Source organism: Cydia pomonella, chromosome 4, assembly GCF_033807575.1.
Source record: "Cydia pomonella isolate Wapato2018A chromosome 4, ilCydPomo1, whole genome shotgun sequence".
NCBI lineage: Eukaryota > Metazoa > Arthropoda > Insecta > Lepidoptera > Tortricidae > Cydia > Cydia pomonella.
Genome location: NC_084706.1, coordinates 17,092,852 through 17,119,206, shown reverse-complemented (window position 1 = coordinate 17,119,206; position 26,355 = coordinate 17,092,852). Strand labels below are relative to the sequence as shown.

Sequence of the window (26,355 nt, the reverse complement as noted above, 5' to 3'; positions counted from 1 at the left end):
TACGCTCTTTTTACGTTTTTTCGTTTTTACTTGACTAAATTACTAACGTAGTCCGATCAAGCATTATGGAACGCGGCGCTGTCGGTAAAGCAGGTGACTCGCGTTGATAAAGCAGGTTTCTGTCGTATGCGGGTGTGAGTGGTGTAACATGTGCAATGTCGCTAACACAAACACATGCTAAGTGTTAACAGTAGGCGCAAATAGTTGACTTACCAAAGAAAATTTGAATTTCGCGCCTTTTCCGCCTGACAAGTTGGGTTGGGTGTGTATACGCTGTCTTGTGTTTCCTTGTGTTGGCGGCAAAGCCGTGGAAAAGTGGTTAAAATGTAAGTAATGTGTTGGAAAGTGAAGTTTAAATTTATCGCTGAACATGTGCACCTTCAAAAAAGGTATTATAACAATCGTTATTATTTTAAGTCGGTTGTAAAGGTTAATATCTTAATAATGTCTTGTGAACAACTAATTCCATACCTACTAATATACCGACAAGTTATCGATACAGTCATATGAACATTTTGTCAAGCCCTAGCGTAAAGTAACAGTTTAGGTTTTTACACAAAATATTCTAAATTATTGACTAATATCATGAAATATTAACACACAATTGAAGAAAAACTTATAATGAACTGTATAAATTGGCTTTTTACACTTTTTATGCTGTTAATTTGATAAAATATCGTTACGAAAATTTCGCTACGATTATCATAATTACCTGTGAAATGAGTATTTCCCTGGGTTTTTTGGCCCTGAAACACAACAATCCGGCACACAACATGACACCATCTTCACTAAATTACTTAATTTTTATTTTTGATTTTGATTCTCGTATATTTTTAACGTTAAAAAATACGGCAATATGATTTTGGCCGCCTCGGCCGCCTTCGAATTCAAAAAGCGGCCAAGTGCGAGTCGGACTCGCGCATGAAGGGTTCCGTACCATTTAAGACGTATTAAAAAAAAATCTACTTGCTAGATCTTGTTCAACATTTTACCACTTTGGACACACATTTTACCACTTTGGAACTGTCTCTCGCGCAAACTATTCAGTTTAGAAAAAAATGATGTTAGGAAACTAAATATCATTTTTGAAGACCTATCCATAGATACCCCACACGTATGGGTTTGATGAAAAATTTTTTTTTTTAATTTATTGACGTATTAAAAAAAAACTATTCACTAGATCTCGTTCAAACCAATTTTCGGTGGAAGTTTGCATGGTAATGTATATCATATATTTTTTTTAGATTTTTCATTCTGTTATTTTAGAAGTTACAGGGGGGGGGGGACACACATTTTTTCACTTTGGAAGTGTCTCTCGCGCAAACTATTCAGTTTAGAAAAAAATGATATTAGAAACCTAAATATCATTTTTGAAGACCTATCCATAGATACCCCACACGTATGGGTTTGATGAAAAAATTTTTTTTTTAAATTTTTATGACGTATTAAAAAAAAACTACTTACTAGATCTCGTTCGAACCAATTTTCGGTGGAAGTTTGCATGGCAATGTATATCATATATTTTTTTTAGATTTTTCATTCTGTTATTTTAGAAGTTACAGGGGGGGGGGACACACATTTTTTTCACTTTGGAAGTGTCTCTCGCGCAAACTATTCAGTTTAGAAAAAAATGATATTAGAAACCTAAATATCATTTTTGAAGACCTATCCATAGATACCCCACACGTATGGGTTTGATGAAAAAAAATTTTTTTTTTAATTTTTATGACGTATTAAAAAAAAACTACTTACTAGATCTCGTTCGAACCAATTTTCGGTGGAAGTTTGCATGGCAATGTATATCATATATTTTTTTTAGATTTTTCATTCTGTTATTTTAGAAGTTACGGGGGGGGGACACACTTTTTACCACTTTGGAAGTGTCTCTCGCGCAAACTTTTCAGTTTAGAAAAAAATGATATTAGAAACCTCAATATCATTTTTAAAGACCTATCCATAGATACCCCACACGTATGAGTTTGATGAAAAAAGACTTTTTGAGTTTCAGTTCTAAGTATGGGGAACCCCCAAAATTTATTGTTTTTTTTCTATTTTTGTGTGAACATCATAATGCGGTTCATAGAATACATCTACTATACTTACCAAGTTTGAACAGTATAGCTTTTATAGTTTCGGAAAAAAGTGGCTGTGACAGAATCGGACAGACAGACGGACATGACGAATCTATAAGGGTTCCGTTTTTTGCCATTTGGCTACGGAACCCTAAAAAATGGTTACGTTTTCTCATATGTAGTCTGCCTCTTTCACACTCGCGGCTTGTTCATATACGTGATGGCTTCCCTTTCGCACACTTCATCTGTCTGTCAAGCGAAGCGTATGACAAGTCTCTGAGTGCGAGCGTCAGACTTTAACTCTCATTTCTGACCTTTGTGTTTCTTAAATGCCATGAGTCCTATATAGACAATTGATCCTCAGGAAGATCAAGATCGTTTGACATTATTTACAAAAAAACAGTCAAGTAGCCAAATAACAATTTATTTATACATATAATGACAAATAAATATTTAATTTATCGTGTAATAATATTTTTTGGACGTAATAAACGTGTAATGACGAAATAAAATAACATATAAAGTTTTTGGACATCCAAATTCTTTGGTGTAGGCGTTTGGATTACGGTCAGAAATAAATTAAAAAAAGTTGGAAATGTAAAAAGCACTTCGCAAAAAAGCAACACAACCTAGCGAACGCTGAACAGCTACGTAAATTAGCTGCAACTATATTAAAAAAGATACATTAAATAACACTCTTCAAATTTCTATTAAGGGGTCGAACTCGTTATTGTTCTTGCGATAATTTTGCCGCCAGCCAGGCACGGCCAACAGAGTTCACAGAGTTCGCGAGACGCATGCGCCATCTCAAAACGACCCGCAGTAAAACGACTGGTCACGTGACTCGTCGCAGCATTCGCTCGTCACCCTTCGGCACTTCGGCAGTCGTCGGCGAAGCGGCCGGGCGAATGAGCGTATTCTTGTCGGTCGCGTTGTTGCTATCACTTGAATGTCAAAGTCAATTATTCCGACAGTCAGTTTCACATGTGCACCGCGACATCGTAAACTTTAATTATGTAGCACGTTTAAAGTGCCCGTTAAATTAGATCGGGTAATATTCAGCGTTTTCATTCGGAATTCCCGTATAAACAGACTCGTTTTCGTTTGTGATCGTGTTTTGCCAATCCGTACCTTAAGTGCCGCGGTCCTGCGAACGTTTAAGCTTCGGTTCGATGGACTATGGTAGGCTCTGATGCTGCCGTGTCGTGGAGGAATTACTAAATATAAGATGTCAAAGTGATTCACGATGAACCGCGTGAGTGGAGTGTGTCGGTTCGGCGGAGTGGTGTCGACGGTCCGCACGAAGAACGGGCGCAGCCGGCGGCGGCTGGTGAGCTCGACCCCGGTGCCAGACAGCAAGCCGAAGACCCCACGCCGAGGGCTCGGCGCCGTGCTAATCCTCACCTGCATCGTCGTCTACCACAACTGCCTCTACTGCGGTTTCGTATTCGATGATATCAATGCTATAAAAGAAAATAGAGACTTGAGACCTCAGACACCAATCTCTAACATTTTCCTGAACGACTTTTGGGGAACACCCATACATAAGGTAAGTTTTTGATTAATTCGACATCAATGTTAAATCATGCAAAGATTCACTTATATAAATCATAAACTGCTAAGTATCCCATGATTAATAATTGTCATTAATCGCGATTCGCAATTACTACCACCACCTGATGCATTGAATTTGGCACAGTTTATAATATATTTGACTGTTTTCAAACATACGAATACCAGCCGAGTTGTCATAAAGTTGACAAAAACGATATTTTTATTTATAGTGTCCTGTCTTCTGTCCGTCTATGAGTAACCATATTACTCGAAAATTAATAATGGGTACATATTTTAGTTAAATTAAAATTATAGATGTATTTTTAGTTAAATTTCTAATTTCTAGAAAAACAGTTTTTGAGGGGACACTCTATAGTCCATACATGTGGGTACCTAATAAAAAATATAGATTATTTATTGTGATTTTGGCAAATAATTATATCAACGTATGGCATATTACCAACATTTTTAAAAACAACCGAAAAAAAAATTGTTTAAAATGTGCCTCCGTTATATCTAATTAGATTTTGAACCAGAAGTCCAAAAAATAAAAAATAAAATATTCTTACCAACCTTATTCGGTACAATTTTTGGAGTAAAATATCAATAACTCCATATTTTATATCAATAATAAATGTTTTATATGTTTTTAGGCATAAAATGCATCTTTCTTCATCATCGTATGTACGTACAGTCAGCATCAAAAGTAGCGGATGAAACAACGCGCCAAAAGCATCTGACACTCCGGATAACTTTTCCAAATATAGATAAATTTCTAAAATTCACGTTCTAAAGTATATCTTTTACAGTCTTCGTTGTTCTATATTAAAGACATCACTTTTTAGGGTTCCGTAGCCAAATGGCAAAAAACGGAACCCTTATAGATTCGTCATGTCCGTCCGTCTGTCCGATTCTGTCACAGCCACTTTATTCCGAAACTATAAAAGCTATACTGTTCAAACTTGGTAAGTAGATGTATTCTATGAACCGCATTATGATGTTTACACAAAAATAGAAAAAAAAACAATAAATTTTGGGGGTTCTCCATACTCCAAAGTGAAAAAATGTGTGTCCCCCCCCCCCCCCCCCCCCCGTAACTTCTAAAATAACAGAATGAAAAATCTAAAAAAAAAAATGATATACATTACCATGCAAACTTCCAACGAAAATTGGTTTGAACCAGATCTAGTAAGTAGTTTTTTTTAATACGTCATAAATGGTACGGAACCCTTCATGGGCGAGTCCGACTCGCACTTGGCCGCTTTTTGTTAAGCCGTTACAGAATGGTAGATACTTATGAAGCGTTATTTGATCCGCTACTTTTGATGCTTACTGTACTACACGTGCTAGAATTGTTAAAGCAGAACGAGTAATAATTTTCTAAAGAAGTGTTCCTAAATACTTTGGGGTTGGGGCTTTATGGAAATCGATGAGTCTCACACTGGTTTGGACTGAATTTTGCTTGTTTGGTTTTAAACGTGACTAGACCTATTTGAGACGCTTAAGAAACAACCACCTAAGGAATTTAAAATTTTAAACAGGGTGGGTAGTCATAATTTTTTTGACATAAAAAATAACAAAGTTATGTACACCAAAGAAGATTTCCGAAAACCTGTTTTTAAACAGTTAAAACAAAAACAGAACAGTATTTTACAGAAAATACCTTTAATTTCACTACAATCACATGTTTACGTATCGCAAAATGTGCGCTTTTATAATTATATAAAATTAACGTTTTTGACACCAGTAAATCAATTAAAAAAAGAAAAAACATGAAGATCTGAATATATTTTTTAGTATAATCAAGATAGAATATTTTTCTTTTCCTGTATCTATAATCTGTATAAAAAAATATTAAAGTATTTTTGGTAAATCTATATGGTTCTTAAATAATAACAGGTAGGAATAGCAGTGTTAATAACAGTCCTATCGTTCGCAAATTTACTTTTTGTTAAAGTCCTCTGAAAACAAGACATGTAGGGCAGATTTTTACGGTTATCTTTATTTTGCAGCACCGTCCTGTTAAAAATAAAGCATGGACAACCTAAATAGAAATGTTTACAAGAAATGTTTACAAGGTGGGTATTTGGTACTTGAAACCAATTAACCCCAGAAATCGTCTTTAAAAGCCCCACTTATAATATCGAAAAAATTGAACGCCTGAAATAAAATTAAAAAATATAAAAGGTCATATATATATATGCTTAAGAAAATCCCCAGTATGGGTTTTATTAGGTATGTACATTTAAAAAAGCCTTAACCTATCACAAATCAAAATCTGAATAGAAGTAAGCCGAGGTTCAATTGCACTGATTTCCCAACAATGCGCTCATATTGTTTTAAGCCCAGGCGTGAATTCCTCTAGATGATGATTTTTTTTTACGTTTAGAACGTCGAAACAAGTAGGTACTTTTAAAAACACCACCAGAAATAGGTAAATCACTTATAAAACCATCTCTCAGTTTTGTTTAATTCGCATTTTCATTGCGGTCGAGTAACCTCTAAGAGTTACACGAACCTGCCGCCGAAAAGCCGCTCTCATACAATTGTTGCTTAGAATGAGAGCGGAACTTCAATTGTATGGCGGTAGCATGATTTCTGAGACTTGTAGTAATAATTAGAGGTACAATACATGTTTCAAGGCAGAAATTCATATTCATATTCATATATTTATTGATAAAAGTAATTACACGTCCAAAATACTTACACAATCGTATTACATTTAACTAAATGTAAATTGTAAAATTAAATCAATAAAAAAATGTCAATTATAATTATAAATCAAATGTCAGCAATGAATACATTAGAAAAATACAATAAATAATGACTTAATATTAAGATTAAAATAATTTGGTACATAAATAATTTCTCAAATAAAAATAAAATAACATTCTCAATTAAAATACTGTAAACAGGTAAACACACTTAGACTATATATTTGCATTATGTTTGCATCAATGACACCTTGTCGAAGAATTCGTCAATGGAGTAACAGGCCATGTCTAATAATATTTTTTTAGTTGATTGGAAAATGTGACGTCACTAGGGGCACCTCTTAAGTCGGCCGGTAATGCGTTGAATAGTTTGGCCCCGAACACATTGACGGCTTTCTTGGCTTTAGCGGTATTATGGGGTGGGACCAGAAGAAGACCTCCACCGCGCGTGCTTCTGCCGGACTGCTGCTCACGAGTTTTATACGAGCTGAGATTGTTTCTTATGTTCTTACACGCTTCTAAAATGTAGACACTAGGTAATGTTAAGATTTTATGTTCAATGAATAAAGCATGTGCTGGATGATCGTAAGGTTTCCTCGCGATTATTCGTATTGCTCGCTTTTGTAATTTAAACACTCGCTCACGATCAGCCGCTGACGCCCAGAGGGCTACACCATAAATCAGTATCGAGTGAAAATACCCGTAGTATGCTTTTTTCATATTTTCGTCTGAAAGTGTCGGGGCCAGTCTCAATAGTGCAAATGCTGCTGATGATAACTTATCGCACGTAATGTCTATGTGAGCTGACCATGTTAGACCAGAATCGATCATGAAGCCTAAGTATTTTGTTTGGTCGACTTGGGGTATTGGGGTGTTATCAATACTTATTTTTAATTGTGTATGAGATTTTCGAAGTTGGAAATGAATCAAGTTAGTTTTCTCCACATTTAAGAGCATACCGTTCGCACGGAACCACTTTGATATCTGGGTCATAACATGAGTCAGTTTCAGCCTAAGATTTTAAGTACTATTATCGCTGACTATTATGCAAGTGTCATCTGCGTAAGTTACGTATTCAGCATCAGAGCTTGCAGCTGTGATGTCATTGACTAACAACAAAAATAGTTAATTCCCAATCGTGGATCCCTGGGGTACGGCACACTCACCTATGGGATCCAGACTGGACATGGCGTTCAACACATGGGCGCGCTGCACTCGGTTTTTTAAGAACGATGCGATTAACTTGTGAAAGCTACCCCCCACTCCGTAGCACCACACTTTTTGTAGAAGGAGCTGGTGATCGACCATCTCGAAAGCGCGCGACAGGTCGCAGAAGACCGCCGCGACCTGCCGCTCGCCGTCGAGGTGGGCGAGCACCCGCGCCTTCAAGTCACTCGCCGCGCTGTCCGTCGACCGCCCCGCTTGGTACGCATACTGGTGCTTGTTCAGGATGTCATTGTCTACAAGGTGATTCATAATTCTCTTACTTAGCAATTTTTCGAAGACCTTGGAGACTATTGGTATCAGTGCGACAGGCCTGAAGTTGAAACACCTATATATGACGTGATTCCCACTAGACAGCTGCTTATTGATCTTAATTGTTATCGAGAAATTAGGCACCTATATTTTAATTTATAACGACTTAATAATCGATTCACAGAAGGTGATTCCCAATTAAGATTTTTTTTAAGGGTTCCGTACCTCAAAAGCAGGAAACGGAACTTTTATAGGTTTTCTTTGTTGCCCGTCTGTCGGTCAAGACCCTTTATCTCGCGAACGCGTAGAGGAATCGATTTGAAATAACTCTATACTCAGGTCTATAGTCCCTCGTAGCTGAAATAAATCAAACTTCTAAGTTAACGTAAAAAGGACACTCAAGGGAATCAAAATTATAGGGTAGGTACTTTACGTTGACCTGGAAGTATGAAATTTGGCAAGTAATATCGTCTTATACTACAAGTACAGGGAAAAATCTAAAAACTCTTGTAAAAACATTTGTAGCGAGGGAACCCTCGGTGGGCGAGTCCGACTCGCACTTGTCCGGTTTTTATAAATATTTAATAAGTTACAAGAAATGTTAAGTAGTTATTGTTGTATATTACTGGCTAATCAAACTTTTGAATTTATACTTCTTTTACACAATATGTATTCCTTTGATGTCAGCTGTTACTTCAATAAACTAAGTCAACAAACAACATTCGTTATCAGCACGAATTTATGTTTTAAATATATTTACACGTTTAAAACTGCGTATTTCAGCATAAAAAGTGAACCGCCAAGTTTTTACAATAATGTGCGTGTATAGTTTGTGAAAATCCGTGAAAATGTAACAGTTCACAATTTTCGATATTTTTTCTTTGTGACATTTGAACAGCTGTACCATGTCAAATAATTTTCTTGGTGCAATAAAACCGCTAATAAATAGAGAGGGATATTCACTCAGATCATAGAAAGTACTAGATGGCTGACGGAGGCGTGGCGCGTGTCGCCGCGACATGGCCACATCGTGGCCATACCGGCCCGCCGCAAGACAGTAGCAAATTAGCTGTCATTGAACAATGTGCGCGTCAATTTTATTGAAATGCCGAATTATAGCGTTATTTTGTGTCGAAATAGGAGTGCATCCAAAAACTATAAGGATCATGGAGTTACATACCACATGTGAGTACATTTTTTTTCACGTATTAGTCAATAAAACCACACATTTTAACAAATAAATCCAGTGACCTATGATTTTTCTGAGTCAGACCATGTTGTCATACAAACGAGTGGCAATTTGTCTATGCATCCTACATTGACGCTTTGGCATGGAAAACTATTTGTAGTGTCCTTAGCAACGGCGCAATGCATTAAACCGCTAACGATATTCACAGGGGCATTATTGTTTCTTGGTACGACCGCCAACGGCTCCCTTCATTGACGCCGCGAAGTAGAGTGGTGCTCGTGCATATAATTGATCTTTGAGCGTTATCGATAAAAATGTTTGGATATAGTGTGTATGAAAGTAATTATTTTTCAAGTAAAATTTTACAATTATTTTATATGCACCTAATGTTTAATTTAATACTTATTAATTTGGATTAAAAATCGAATAAGTAAGCCAAAAAATAAACTGATTTAATTAAGTACAATTTATTTATAACATTATAGTTTATACCTATAAGTATATTTTATTCAGGTTCTTAGCAACGATTCGAATAACTGCACTAGGTATAATCAAATATTTTCATGATTGCAATTTTTTTCAGTTTTCCGAAAAATCCCAGTATTAAAGAAAAATGGATAGATGCTACAGGTAGTAGAGGGCCCTAACTGGTTTACGAGCGAGAAAAGTGTTATTTGTTCGGATCATTTTCAAGAAAAATGTTTCCAGTTACACTTCGCCTCATTTATATAACGATAGAATATAAATGTGTTTAAAATAATAGTATATTGTATACTTAGTCGATCCAAAAGTTCTAGCAGAAAGATTTTTACTGATAATTATGATTACTCTTTCCTTATTATTCGTACATATGATTTAAAAGCTTATTTAATGGTGCATTATACTTACAATATAATTTACTATGACTTGCTTTCGCAGTTCTTCATAACTCTATGTAACATGCTAGAATTGCTTTCAATTGGTGACGAAATATGCTATAATAAACTGAAACTATTTTTTTAATGAAGCGCTCGCGTCTAACGACAATCCCAAAGTAAACAATTTAAACAAACATTACATCAAATAATGACTAAAATTTAAACCAATTTGATTAGTTAAGCATAAACAAGCTTTCGCATCATGGTACATGTTTTTATTTATTTATTAAAAGCTTTGTATTACATTTTATCAGTAAAAATCTTTGTGAGAGAACTTATGGATCAACTAATATACCTTACACGTACCTTAAAATTCTTAGCTCGTAAATAAGGTCAAAAATTTAAAGGAATATAAATTAAGTCTATGGCAATTATTACTTAAAACAAAAATGTCAAAATTTTAAGGTCATGTTCAGAACATGTAAAATATCGATAGCTCTATCGAATTGTCCTCACTCTAGTGCCGCCGCTCTAGGCTCCTACACCGCGCGGTTTGGCCAATCACAGCGCGTGAGTTGGTTGTCTGGCCACGCCTTTAATGATGTGGTGGGGGACGGTTGGAGACAGCGAGACTCGTTGAAATTATGTTTCTTTATAAATGTCCTTACTTCTTATATCTATGGATATTCATCATGGAAGTTTAAAATGCGTATGTACCTTATACATGAGGAACTATGGGAGACCGTCGTCGGATACCCTGCATGTAGCGATATCTCGGCTGAGAATAAGTTGCGTAACGATCAAAAGGCGTTATCAAAAATATGTCTCACTGTAGATGATATGGCTATTATCCATGTAAAATCATGTAAAACAGCCAAAGAAGCTTGGGATGCCCTGTCGTCCGCTTACGAGAACAAAGGCTTAGGGCGGCGTATAAGCCTCGAACGGAAAGGTGACAGTCCATTTCCAACTGCAGCTGCACTACCGTTGCGACATTACTGGTGCGACATTACTGCAGCGGCCGACTGCTGCTGCTTGCGGCGTGCAGTCGCGGCAGCGTTCGTCAGTTGATTGTCAAAGTCAATGAATAATGTCACTGTCAGACGTATAAATAAAATTACTAATTTACTTATTTGTATTTTTTACGAGAAGAAGTAAGTGACGATAATGCTACATGGTACACGAAAACGAAAAACAGTTTGCCTTTCTCCAAAAGTCACATTCAGTCGAAGGCAGCTACGCAATATTATTAAAAAACCAGATATTGTTGGTGATCGTTTGTTTGCCGATTAAATGAATAACAATTTAACTTTAAATGGAAGAAATACAACCAAATTACTCGAATTAAATGAATTCAGAGGAGAAATATTTCTTCACTTAAGGTAAGTTAACATTTTGAAATTATCTTCCCCATCCTCTTGACTAAATGCGTGACCACCGCACACAGCAACCCGACGAGAGCGGGACTCATGTTGCTCGTGATGGATACGGTATGCGCACTTGATCCACTTGCATCACGTGATCCAGCCAAATCCAGCCGGTGGTGTCTGCACGTTTTTGGTGGCCAAGTACCGCCTGGATGTAGAAGTCTGCGATAAACGTCCCCTCAAAAAGCTAGGTAGGCTCTTTTATCCCGGGTTTACTTTATTTTTGCAAAGGGATTCGTGGGTTTCGGAGATGGCGATGCGACAAAATAAATTCTCCAATGCAGTCTTTCAGTGTTAGCAAAATATTACAGATTTATCTTTCTGAGTTTTCATATTAAACCAATCTTTCATTAGTTACCTAAAAGTAAAGAATAAACGAATAAATTGATTTGTAAGAGCTATAATTACGCAATTTACACTTAATATTGTCCAGTTTCCTATTTCAAACTAAAGCACAAATTTAAATCTTATAATCGCTCTTGTGTTGCAGGTGTCCATGGGCGACGGCACTCGTGGTCGTGGCAGATACAGTTTATGACTAGACCATATAAAACTTGATGGGCGAGACAAGAAATCCTTTATGAAGAAAGCTATTTACGTTAGCCAAGGGGCTGATAGAAAGAATATTTAATAAATTAATTGGAATAATAAATATTTTCCTCGTGATGGTGTGATAAAATAAATTCGTGTTGCGCTCTGTAGCAAAGTTTGTTTAACCCTCATGCCTTGAAGTCCTCGCAACTGTCAATACAATTTTATTTTACAGTACATATGGGGCTACTTTATAGCACTAGTGCGAGAAGTAGCATATTACGTTACTGTGTCGAACATTTAAAGGGCCATATGTACTGTAAAACGTTGTACGATACATGTGCGAATAGGTAATTCGCAACTCGTGTCGATTTAAAACACTCCCTTCGGTCGTGTTTTAATTTATCGCCACTCGTTTCGAATTTCCTATTTTTCGCACTTGTATCGTAATGTACTATTAAAACCGCTGTCGCTTCTCTTGTGGTTAAATTTTGTAATTTTTCTTACGTTTGAGTATCCATATGCTACCATGAGGTGTTAAACAACAACTTTGCCTTTTGTATTTCTAGGTAATACAACTGAATTATTGCTTCTTATATCTCAGAAATGGCTTTGAAATGACAAAGTGAGAAAGTATCACGATATTATACACCGTGGGCTGGTAAAACCTGATAGATTTAAAGTTGTATTCTTAATCGCATTTAGAGGCTAAAATATCATACAAATTTTCTGTAATCGGTCTTCTTTCAGAGATAATGGCAATTCTTGCGAAAATTTGTTTCTGCAATTACTTTGTGAAAAACGCCTTTTTCGCTGCGGCGCTGCCTCTATGTGACTTGGTTTAGTCCATACCTTCTGACAAACATTACTCAACTAAAAATAACACTCGCAATTTTGATCTATAGATGAATTAAGAAAACTTTACTTCTTCGTTGTAATGTTTTTTTTTTTCGCCAAGATGTAGAAAGAAATAACGTGCTGTGTGCAGAAAATGACTTTTAAATCGGCTAAAAAAAAAACAGAACATTTTTTTTTCGAATTTTATTAAACATTTTTTGATCCTCAGGAATGCGTGGTGTAGATCTGTCGGATTTTACCAACCCACGGTGTGTATAATATGATATTACGACACTTTCACATTTTATCACGCCAAATTCACTGTGCCACGGTACTGTCAGCGAGAATTCAGTACCTAATTAATCCTGTTAAATATAAGCATCACTGAAACTCCTAAGCACGCCTCCAACTCCAGAAGTGATACATGCGCGTTGCCGACCCTTTAAAAACCTGTACACTTCTTTTTTCAAGAACCCCTACTGTAGACCTTCAGAAAAACATCGGCAGGGAGCTCATACTAAAGCCGGAGCGCCCGCGGGAGGAAATTCCTCTTAAGCCGCACAGTGCGCGACCATTGTTGCCACTAAAAAATGTAATCTACTGTGGTTTCGTAGTATCCTAACACAAATATAGAGGATACAGAGTAAGCTATTTCATTCGAAACATTTTCTCAGTCATATTTGGAAAAAGAGAGAAAGAGGAAAGAGAGAGGAAATTGCATACGACCACTCCGTTCAGACTTCAGTCTTAGAATCATCATAGAAATATTATGTTGTCACATTTTTATGCTATGTGTACATGATTGTACGATAATGGTTAGCATACCTACATCGATCTTATTCTAACACATAAGTGCGTCCTGTAATTTAGTAGTAGGTAGTAGTAGTAAAACTTTTTATTGTACAAAAATGAACACAAAACAGGAAAAAAACACTCATCATTAATACAAAGGCGAACTAGTTTTCCAGTTTTTTCACTATTATTAGTTTGTAAATAATTTATATATACATACATACATAGCTACTATCTACTTATTGCCTACCATGAAAATCTTAATTTGAAAATCGTATATTTGCCTCTCTATCGTACTTGCCCTTTCGAGCTTATAGCTGTTCTCGGAAAACTACGAAAAAAGGAAAGAACTGTTTATTTAATGAATTTATCAGGAAACATTAAAAAAAAACAATAAGAGCAACGCCAAGATACAGAGGAACTACCGCGAAACACAGAAACTATCGGGGTTGTTTATCCGCGGGTGTAATAAACTCCTTATATTGTAGTGGTTATATCCTCTTTGCTTAGAGCTACTAATATCTGTGACCAAAGACATTTCTGTAAAGATTTGACGTGCGGTTCGCAGTTGCGGTCGTATGTACACCAAACACTAAAAATCACCATGCTACGTGCAGTCGGTCTTGTCATCATTTTACTATGGAATTTGACAATAACACTGACGCATTCAGGCCGCTGCAGTAATGTCGGAGCAGTAGTGCAGCTGCGGTCGGAAATACGTTAAAATTACCATATTACGTGCAGTCGGTACCGTCATTGATTTTACTATGGAAATTGACAATAACACCGACGCGTTCAGGCCGCTGCAGTAATGTCGGAGCAGTAGTGCAGCTGCGGTCAGAAATGGACTGTCACCTTATGTTGTACAGGTACTGCCTTGATGATTTTGACTCCAATATTGAGACTTACATAAATGCTGTCATGTCAACTGTACAAGATTTAGCCGATATAGGCAAAACTATGGAAGATGCTTCAATAGCTGCAATTCTTCTTGGAGGCTTAAGTCCTCAATATGCACCTTTAGTAATGGCTTTAGAAAACTCGAATATAGACATTACTGTAGACCTAATTAAGACGAAGCTATTAAATGAATTGAATAAGCCAGCCTTAGATAGCCCTAGTACTGCTCTTCGAACCCGAATTAACCCGATCAAACCACAATCCAAACAAAGGAAGCCGGTAGTCTGTTATGGTTGTATGGAGCCAGGACATAAGCTGCCAGATTGTCCCCATAAGAAGGATAAGAAGAGAAAACCCGTTAATCATCAGAATTCTCTGTGTGCGCTGAATGTTAATGAAGGCTCTGAGCATGACAAATTCTTTTGTGCTTCGGCGTATTTGTCGTCAAGAGTAGATCGGATGGATAATGTAAGAGGTTCATCAACTGGGACCGTGCCCCTTGCAAATGGTGAAGTATTGCGCAGCAAAGATGCCAGAGATATTTCTATTACCAGTTGCGGTCACAATACTGATATAAAGAAGATTACGGATGTGGATCACGTACCGAACTTAAAGTCTAATCTTATTTCAGTCAAGAAGGCGGTTGAAAAAGGCTGTAGCGTAGTTTTTGATAAAACTGGATGTAACTTTTATGATTTTGATGTTTTTTCTTGTAAAGATGATGTAGGTTTACATGGTTCTGTTTGTGGTGGACTGCATTCCTTAGACAGTACAGTCAACCCACAACGTCAATTATCCGCACTTGAGACACACTCCGATGTTTCTAGCTTCAAGCTTTGGCATAGACGTTTATGTCACCTGTGCCGCATTGGAATGGATCAACTAAAGAAGGGTCATGCATTAGGCGTTGACTATACAGCGGTAGACAAGGAACCATGCATCTCTTGCATCGAAGGTAAGCAAAGTCGGAAACACTTTAAGATGTTTTCACATAAAAAGTCAACCTCAGTTTTAGAAACTATTCATTTATACGTCTATGGTCCCATGCCTGAATCGTCATTTCAAGGCAATAAGTATATTATATTTTTTGTAGATGATTTTTCTCGTATGACTTTTGTTTACTTTATTACTTCAAAAGCGGAAATAAAGAACAAGTTTTGTGTTTTCCAGTCCTTAATAGAGAGGAAAACGGGAGCAAATATTAAGGCGCTGAATATTAATAGGGACAATTGCATTAATGGTGAATTTTTAAACTATTTACAGAGTGAAGGAATTCAATACCAAACATCAGTTCCCCGAGGTTCAGAATATAAAGATGTCGCTGAAAGAACTAGTCTCTCGATTATGGAGAAAACCAGGTCAATTCTTTCCTGTAGCGGACTTTCTTCGGCCTATTGGCAAGATGCTGTAGAGATGGCGGTGTACCTCAAAAATAGATCGCCCCATCGTGCTCTCGAAGGCAAGACGGCGTACGAGAAGTGGTATGGTAAGATACCAAATCTGTCTCATTTACGTGTTTTTGGATGTAGAGCTTTGATTCATGTCCCCGAATGTCATCGGACGAAATTGGACATGAAAGCGTCCGGACACATTTTCGTCGGATACTCAGAAGATCCGCGTTGTTATTATTTTAGGGACATTAGACATCCCAGTAAAGTTGTGAAGAGTAGAGATGTGACTTTCTTTGAAAATAATTTTCAAGATTTGAAAGGTATTAATGATAAGCGTGGTGTTCTTTTATCCGAACCAGCACTTATACCTCTTCTCTGTTCACGAGTGAACTCTTTATGTAGTTCTAAAGAACTAGCACCTGTGTCAAGCATTGTTGTCGATAACAAAGTACCCATGACTGCCCATTCTTCAAATAGATTAGAATCTAAGAATGTAGTTGCAGAATCTAGGTACAATTTGAGATCCAGAAACCCTAAATCTGTTGCCAATTGTGTATGTATGCAGACTTCATCCTCTCAGTCTTTGGATGAATGCTATTCAACACAGGCTGTGAATGCAGAAAGTAAAGGTAGGTGGTATCAAGTTAATCGGACACGGCCTGACAAGGAAATATGTTTTTCCGCTAACAAGACTCATAATAAGGTCCTAACTAGTGCATGGGTTAAGCAGAAGAAAAATGTGCGTTGTAAGTGTAAATAGTTAGCCGATATCTTATATTGCACGCGCATAGTTATTAGTCAAACTCCTTTTAAACAGAGTATTTTACATTAAGAAGGTTGTTAATAGTATTTTATGCAACAGTTGTATAAGAAGGGTCAAAAAAGGCGAGTGGCGTGAGTTACAATGTGAGCCGGAGCCGAAGGCGTAGGCGAACATTGTAAAGGAATACGCCACGAGAATTTTTTGACCTACTTATACAACGTTGCATACAATATTTTTCCTACGAGTCAACAAAAATAAATCTTAATTTAGGTAAACAAATTACAGCAAAAGTATATAGCCAAGACGCGCGAGCATACCTTGTTACGCGCCCGGCCCGCCCCGGGCCGCGGCCGGCCGGTCGGCGACACCTCCTCGTAACTCATGAGGCCCTGGTACTTGCTACTTGCTAAATTAATTTTTTGGACAGTTTTTTCTCAATTTTGGCCACCGTAGCCTACGGAGACTAACAAGCAACGCTAAGCGGTCTTCGTAGTCTATGGGTGTTGCTATATTACGGGTGTCACATGCGTGTTTCTGACTTATGAAGTAATTATTTTTACTATGCAACCAAATGAATATTTTGTAAGTTGGCATCAATGCACTTAGTTTAAAACCGTATTCGTTTGGGTTTTGTTAGGTTGGTAGCCATTAATCGCAGTAACGTTATAGCGTATAAAAGCACAAGAGCTTTTATGAGGAATAGACAATATAGACTTTTCTTGAAACCTTTTATGGATGTTCTTATATTCGTGTTAATGAATGCATAAATGACAGATAACAGTAGAGGAGTAGGAAAAGAGTTTTATTATACTCGCCTTCCATGTCGATGACATTGTCATGTCATGTATTATGTCATGTCATATTCGAATAAAATGTAATAAATATTATTTTAGTTTAGGTTTTCGTATCAATTGAAAACCTATTGGAGATAAATATACTTTAAAGTATTATGAGTATAAAAATGCAACTTGTCGTAAATATTTATCATATTTTCCTTACGACATAACATAAGGTAAAAGGGTTGCTAATTTGCGAAGAAGGTAATGTAAACAATCTTTGTATGTATATCTTATCGTTAGAAATTGATTGAATATATTATTTCTTTCGTTAATACTTTTTTTTTTTTGGTCGTCGATTATGTGGCTTTATATTTCCATAATGCGAGTGTTCCGGTACTTAAAAGGAACTTTGATTTGGGCATTACAGGAAAGGCGGTGGATGTCTATTTAGCTATGTTGATGCAAATCGGGCCGATTGTCCTGTACATCGTCGTTCATTGTTCGGGTTGTTCTTCATTGTGGCCGGTGGCGCAATTTTGGGGGAGAATAAGAAGTGGAAATTGCTTGTTAACCGATCGAAGCAGATGTTGTGTGCTTGTCCAGTGCGGCGAAGGATGCTGTGTACTTAAAGCGGTTGATGTTTTAATATCCCTTTTGGTAAGTCAACTATTGTGTTTATTAATAATTCGCAGTCTGCCCATAATTTGGCCTAGAATCCAGTCCGTCACGACAGAACCAAGCACATAGTTGATATATTTTATTTTATTATAACGTATGTCCTATTTAACTGACAATTTTATATTAATACCTGCTATACTTCTACTTTAGAGATATGGGCTGGTGTGATCATCAAGCCATTAGCCCTGATGAGGCATCAGAATCGTGTAAAAGGTATAGGTTTATGTTTATAACCATATTTTGATTACGGGGGAGTATGTTGTATATTACTGGCTAATCAAAATTTTGAATTTATACTTCTTTTACACAATATGTATTCCTTTGATGTCAGCTGTTACTTCAATAAACTAAGTCAACAAACAACAGTTATAAAAGTACCTAATACGTAACTTGTAATTATACCTACATAAGTACGATACCTATTGCTTTAAAAATCGGAACTTCTAGTTAATGAAGATGTTCAGATGAGAGATGTGATTTCAGATTACGAAGCTTTAGAAGTGACAACTCAATGGATATTCGGTGGCTGACTCACTGTTGGATATTATAGTCTATTCCATAGACTTACCTGGATTAATTAAGAGTATGAATGGCAGGCGTTCGTGATGTCATCCTCGGGGCCGGGATTAAAGCGCATTGAGGACCCCCAAAGCACATCGAGTTGAGCCCCTACTAGCTAATTGACACTGCAGGACTTACCGACTATAGTGATTGGTTCTATAACATACAATATGTTTGTACACGTATAGTGGAGCCGTTAACCGCGTATAAAACGATGTTTTTTTTTTCGGCAAATACCCCCATGCCTATATTTTTACTAACGATTTTAAAAATGCACCCTTTCAAAGTTTTATGACGCCAACCAAACACGACTGCCTAATGTTATTGTACACTAGTTAATGTACCATTGTCTGTCCATTTACCTATCGCACATTTAAAAAATATATCATTTGATAGCTTGTGAATTAGAGCATAAATTTTAAGCATAAATATCATAGAGGATTTTCCACAATTACTCGAGTATAAATAACAAAAAGAAAAATTGTCTTCAAAAATTTACTTCTTTACATTTTATCATTTTTTTCGAAAACGAGGTCGTTGACTTGTACTTTTTTTATTGTTAAATTATAGTACAGAATATCATCTAATCAGTATCTGTGGTATCTGGTCAGGGGGTTTACCGTCGTACCTTTAAATAGGAACCGAACTGACTGACGAAGAACATACATATTACATAAGTAACCAAACAAATAGAATAAGTTGATTCAATATTTTGTCATTCGTATGCATATTCCATTTTCAGTTGTTAACTAAAACTTAAACTATTAAATCAATTATAGTCTTAATGATTAATAAATAATAATTTAATAATACATTACATTTGATGATGTCCTCAAATGATCCCTCCTCGGGTTATGGTTTTTCAATTTTTTTTTTCTAAGTATGTTGTATATCAGTCCAAACACCGGATTGCGGGAGCAAATCCGAACTGACGTTTAATAGTGCGAGGACAAATTAAATTAATTTTATTACTTGATATCGATAAAAATGACGTACAACCGTTGTGTAATTTTAAGAATGTGAATTAAGAAGAACACGACATACACATAAATAAACTTTAAGAGCAATTAACCTTTTTAATATTTTATATAATTGTCATAATATACAATCAACATTTTTTCCACATTTTCAGACTTTAATCTTCGTTGCCTGGGCGACAATATCCATTTTAGCCAACTGAATGACCTTCCTAGGTCAACTGTGGTAATTGGTGCAAATTCAAACAATTTATAGTGTCGATAAATTTGTTCTATACAACTCAGTTCTATTTCTTTTCCGCATACTAAATCCTTTATAGTATTCGGCGTACTCATGGCGTATTCGTTTCGCCACTCGCCTTTTTTGACCCACTTATACAACGTTGCATAAAATACTATAAAGGATTTGGTATGCGGAAAACTTTTTTCGTGATATATGAATTTTACATTTCTTGCAAAAGTGTCGTATCTCTATCTTCTATATCTGAATGGTCAGTTTTCCATGAAAATGAACGAGTTTTTTTCTTGCGAGGCATTTTTAACCGACTTAAATAAAACATAAAGGTAGGCGTAATTAATCGGAATGGTAAATAATATTGTTGTACTGAATTAATTATTCAATGAAATTTCAATACTTGTCACATGTGACTCGACACCGTCAATGTTAGATATCGGTTGTTTATACTTGTGATAAGTATAAATGAAAGAGGTTTGCACACAATTAAATGTATTCAAACTTAGCCATTAATCATTTTGATAATGATGGATAAAATTGTTTTTTACGATGTCGATAAATTTAGTCGATTTTTAATTAATCACTAGCACTGGTGCACTTTTGCCCCAGTCAATCCGGTGTTTGTATATCACCCTGTACACATCACTTAAGCTTAACGCACACACAGGGCAGGTGCGTGCTGGCACGCCCGTAACGCCCGTGTTTATTCCTTCCGATACACGTGTTACACGCTGACGCCCGTGTTCTTCAGCCCGGCGGTACTAAGAACCCGAACTACACAAACCCACCCGGATTCAGAAACGTTTTACCCGCGGGTTCGACCCTTCATTTTCGTGTAGCAGAGATTTATGCTATAAGAGAGATTAATAACATTCGATTACTTTGCAGTTTTATCGGATTGATTGGTAATGTTAATAATAAGTAGGTACGTAGACTTTGTTTTAATAATTCATATGTTTAGCTGTACTCTAAAGACTTCATTGATATCACTTTCTTCATTGATGTAGTTTTTGATACTGAAAGTAAACCTATTCTTTATTGTATTGTAATCATGCTCATTATACAATTTGAGTATGTTAAGTTAGGTAGGTACATGCATTTTATAGCAATGAAATCTAAATTTATAATTTTATATTTTATCGACCTAAATAATTATCTAACTAAGACAAAAGTATACAGATAGTTATGCTTACTGAAACTACCACGAACGGGGTAATAAGAAAATGGGGTTAAGTATTTTAAATGGCCATATCCTCTGCAAAACAAAATACATGACATGGATAATAAACAAGGTGCAGGTGTTTCATTCAATAGAACGTTTTGTTTTTACAACATGCGTTGGCACTTTTGGTCTTATCTCTTTGTGATAAGTTCAACACATCTGCAAAAAAATAGAACAACTAACCCTTCAGGTAGGATAATTCCTTTGTTTTGTTGCCGCGCGGCACTAAAAAGCATTTTACTAATGACAGAGACAGCAAACAATGAATAATATAAATATGCTTAAGATTTATAAAGTTTCTCATAGAATTTTAGTTAGACTCCAGTTAAATTGGTATAACACAACACAGTATCAATCACATTGAAAATCCGATAAAACTGTTAAACAATCGGAGCTCCTGAACCTGAATCTATGTTTTATTTAAAGCTATACATGACATCAATCTCCGCTACACGGCAAGGAGGGGTTAGACCCGCGTGTATTTAAGGTCCGTTTCGCCGTGTACACAGGTACACGGATATACGGGTCTTAATTACACGTGAACCGGATACACGTGTAGAACGGATTAGTAAGCGTAGGAAACTGCTACCGAACACGTGCACACGACCGGTCCCGCACCCGACACGCGCCCGCTGCCTGTGTGATGACGTTCATATTTAACTAGCTGAAGAGACGCGCCGTCGCGCTGGCCGCTTAGTTACACACCAACCCGCACCTGCCCGTTGTGTGCGCCAAGCTTTAGCGAAACAGTTTTAAAAGTTAACAAGACCGGTAAAGAACACGTATCAATTACACTACACGTAAATTCGTTACACCTTGCAGTGTTTTATTATGTGTCACTAACAATATTGATCCTTAGTAGGTCTTAAATAAATGCAATTTAATTGATTTAATTTAATTATCTTAATCTATATTGAATGCATTTCAATATATGTATAATATGTAAAATCATAGTTTTCAAGACTCCATGTTAATAAAGAATAACCAATAACCTGTTCTGATTTTAATCCGTTTTTCCAAAGATAATTGTGTTTTACTATCCATTGAGTAGGTATATTGCCCTGAGACTGATACGAGTATGCTTTCCATGTCAGTTTGGAAAACAAAGTTTATCCTTTTTTTCGATGTAAGCAAAGGGAATGATTTATATACAGTCAGCAGCAAAAGTAGCAATGCTGCAGGTGAGATGTACAAAATGATTCGCCCAAGAAAAGTGAAGTGTCCTTCTTTTTGAACACTGCACCCGTTGCTTCTGCTGTTGACTGTACAATAAAATAAATCATCCTTTTGGTTTACATCGGAGATAAAAAGCTAGTAATTGCTTTACAATAGCATCTTCAATTGAAAAACAAATTTTCAATCGTTACCTTCAATGTGATTTGTTTAAAGCTTGCATTTTTGTTAGTCTAAAACACATACGCTTTGCCAGTTTACCTTCCGCTTACAAAATGGCCGTTGGCGTTGGCGCGTTTGCTGCTCGCATCCATCAATGTCATGGAACAAGTTTTTCGCCACGTTCCAACTGAAGCTTCGGTATACAGTTTTTGTTGACTAACTTTTAGCATTTTCAGTACTCTGACAACGACCAGCGACAAGTTTTTTTATCGCCAAGCTAAGAAGCTGTTTCGTAGTGTAAGTTTCAAGCTGCTCGATATAATATTATCAAGGAAGGAAGTTTGTTGAAATTTTCAAAAGAACGGGTATTTTTAGTGCAGACGCTGATTCTTTTTAAGTTGCTATCATCGTGAACACGAGCAAGAGAATAAATATAAATAAAATAATTATAAGAGATTTATTATAATGATCAAAGCATAAGCTTCGCCGTATACGTATAAAGCCATTGTGGCATTATTCAAACAACTCTTATGTATTATGTATTCAAAACCGCTTAACTCAAGATATAAGCTGTCCCTGGGATTATATACGGCTGTCGTTCAGTAAATAATTCTGCAACGAAGAATGTTTCTATTTTACTTCTTATTCCAAATGTAGAAAAACACAGGTTAGTAGGTTCCCTTACCCATTTCAAATAATTTCATGCCGTGTGTGAGTAGCACGCCCAATCAATATTTGGTGTAAATGTCGAAAAATATATGTACTTATTTTGATTATTCTCCCATTCTCGCGTTCGTGTCAAACTACGTTAATTGGCGGATTTGCCTCTGAAGTTTCCCGGACGACAGACTTGAATAATTTGAACGTTGTAACCAAGACTGTTAATAATGGAACGAGTAAATAAGTACAAAGAGTTTGGGCGCTCGCGTGACCGCACACTCACGTGAACTTCTAATTTCCACGACCTTTTCAAGAAATTCATTTGTACGGGAGTTATTTATGAACCTTCGTAGACGTTACACCCCCTATAAAGCAGTTAAAATTGTTTATTAACGTAATGAAAATAATACATTCAACTACTAAACTGACTAAAAATATAAAATATGAAATGTGAAACTACTGCTTGCTGTTAGCGTACTGACGTGTCTTCGTAAGTTAGCGCGGTGGGTGTGTGCGTGGCAGTGTTGGGCGTAATCTATTACTTGTGTAATTTTAACTACAAATTGGATTACATGTAGTAGATTACATTTAGTTACAACTACTTGCAAGTAAGATTACTTTGTAATCTGTAATCGAAATTACATTAATTATAATCTAAATTAATCGATTATTTCTTGATAGAAAAAGATGAGCAAATTTAGTACTTTAGTACTGTCTCAGTAAACAAAAGTAATAACCACCTGCGGACCACTATACAAAAAAATTGCTATTTGAATTTGAAACCAATAGTGTAGGAAATAAGATTGAGTTTCTTTTGTTTTAAAATGAAATGAAACAAAATAAATGCAGGATAATATTTTATTCCATAATTTTTTTCATACATTAACTTAACCTCATGCCATATAAATTTATAAAAAATGCTCGGGTACCGCTTCATGGAACTGACCACCTGACAAAAACTCGTTTTTGCCCTAAAATGTCCATTATCTTTAATAAGTCCCTTTGTACAAAATCTTTTCAAACTAATGTTTCTTTTTTACAAAAGTCAAACTTGATATGTTAAGATCAACTGAAAACTCGTTAATTTTTTAGCATGATTTGGGAAACAAAGATGATCAAAAAACATTTTTTTTTGTAAAAGTAAATTGTAATTTATTACAGATTACAATTCCAAAATGTAGTTATTAATTCGATTACTAACTACAAAATGTAGTTTCTCCTAGTACATAATTGTAATTGGTAGTTACAACTACATTTTGTAATCATAATCGTTAATCTGTAATCCAACCACTTTTTGCCCAACACTGGTGCGTGGGCACACATACATATGCAACAGATGCGATCTTCTTGTTTTGAATTTTGTTCGAGTTTAGGTAATTTTGAAAGTGCCTTGTCCAAAACAGCATTTTATGAATTCACCTACTATAATATTTGAACAAATAAATATTATAGGTGAATTTGTTATTTATTTACGATGCTAAGCGTTGGTGGCCTAGCAGTTTAATTTAAACTTGATTTAAACCTATGTATGAAATATAATTTGATATTCAGCAATAGTTTTTTGGTGAAGAAAAATATCGTGAGGAAACCTGAAAACCTGAAACTAGTCCAAATAAGGCCTAGATTCAGGTCTGAATTGGATGGTCAGATGAGGCGCTTTGGTAGGTTGCTAAACGGACCCCGGGCTACCCTAGTGAGCCGTGTCAATAATACCGGGGCACCACTAGGAAGATGCTGATATTTATGACGGACACATCCGAAAGCTTATTGTCGGATGGCAATAGCAATACTGTTACATTACACAGGATCAAACATAAACTAAAAGATTGCACGTAAGACGTCCGTTACACGACGCCCTATCTACATACGTTTCTCAGATGAAACTAACATTATTCCATGGATAGCCGAAAAATCGTATAAGATCAGGGAACCCCATTTAAGCTGTATATCAACTCCATTTGGCGATTCGTTCGTCCCTTTCCACTTTTATTCCGAGGCCTTTACGATTTTCTTTATAAACAAATGCGGTGGAGCAAACTGCAACATCTGTTGGAAACCCATTGGTTTTACCACAGCGTTCGTAAGAACAGAAGGTTCACTTATTTGTAAATGTTACATAATAGCATTAAATCAAATTAATCCTGCCTTAACCTGCCTACTTAGGAGATCATTATTTGATTTTTACGAGCAGTTTACACTTTCAAAGTGTAAATGAATAAAGAGAGTAAAACCTAATGGAAAAGTACTTTTTTTTGCATTGCACACTACAAAATAAAAAGATACAGAAAACTAATTGGAGTCTAAGTGGTAACAACTGGCAACAGGCAAAATTATCGCTAAACATCGATCTCTTCAAGACAAGTCAAGACATATCTATATATATCCCACCAAAAATATTTTCATGTAAAATATGTGACTTGGCCGTTTCGTTACTACAAGAACTATAGTATAACAGATATTTTTTAAGAAATAAAAACCGACTTCATTGAGGGAGAGGAGACCGGTGAAAGAACGATTATTGTTGATTTGAGATTTCATACAATGAAATTAAAAAGACAGCGTCCTACGCCTAATTATGTACGAGTAGAAAAGGAGGTAACATGTTTCTTTTTGCCACTGCACCCACCTTGACACATTTCAGATTTGCCCTATGGTTGACTGGTAAGATACCTACCCGCAATAGGGTATTCGACTGTATTTAAGATAAATTATTTCAAACCATGCATGAAATAAAGCACAAGTTTCAATGGCCCTAAAGACACTCAAGATATTTCTGGACTCGAATCGCGGAGCCTATTTGACGACCTGTCTGACTTATTTATTTGTAGTGATCCCTCTGTGCCAATATAATGCATCCGTGCTCCTATCGACCGGTCGCCGGAGTCTTGGGCCACCCTCGAGATCTCACGCCCGGTGCCGATAGCGATCTGGGTCAAGGGAACCGAACTTCACCATAGGGTTCATAGATATATGCACAAATCTATAAACCCTATGGCATTGCTGTAATTAATAAACGTCACGACCATACTTAAAAGATAAATCGCATAGGTAAACCTGTGATTTCATAACATCTCACACATCAACACCATTTGCTCGTATTGACACGCGACGCACGAGACGCACACATTCACAACTTACCTCAAACCCGATAAATAAGTGAGTATATGTGCGTGCGAAATCGGCTTGTCATGAAGTTACAGTTTATTATCGCGGCGCGGTATCCTTATTATTCATAACCGACTTTAAAAATCAGGAAGGAGTACGTTCTCAATTGGATTGTATGTTTTTTTAGTTTGTTACCTCAGAACTCCGTTATTTCTCAACTGATTTGGAAGTTATTTTTTAGTTTGAAAGTATTAACACACAGGTTGGTCCCATTTTTGTCTAAATCCAGTTTTAAAGATG

General features: G+C 36.3%; 1 protein-coding gene across 2 annotated transcripts in view; it reads left to right on the top strand.

The window, feature by feature from the left end:
* The first annotated feature begins 2,919 nt into the window (after positions 1-2,919).
* The window catches only part of LOC133517187 (protein O-mannosyl-transferase Tmtc3), a 215,209-nt gene continuing 191,773 nt past the window's right edge, over positions 2,920-26,355 (top strand). Inside the window, exon 1 of one of the 2 annotated variants that reach the window (XM_061850389.1) lies at positions 2,920-3,621. In XM_061850389.1, the coding sequence (XP_061706373.1) occupies positions 3,319-3,621 (303 nt within the window). In that variant the 5' untranslated portion in view covers positions 2,920-3,318. The remainder of the gene's footprint in view (positions 3,622-26,355) is intronic. The other variant, XM_061850388.1, reaches the window with a different exon arrangement.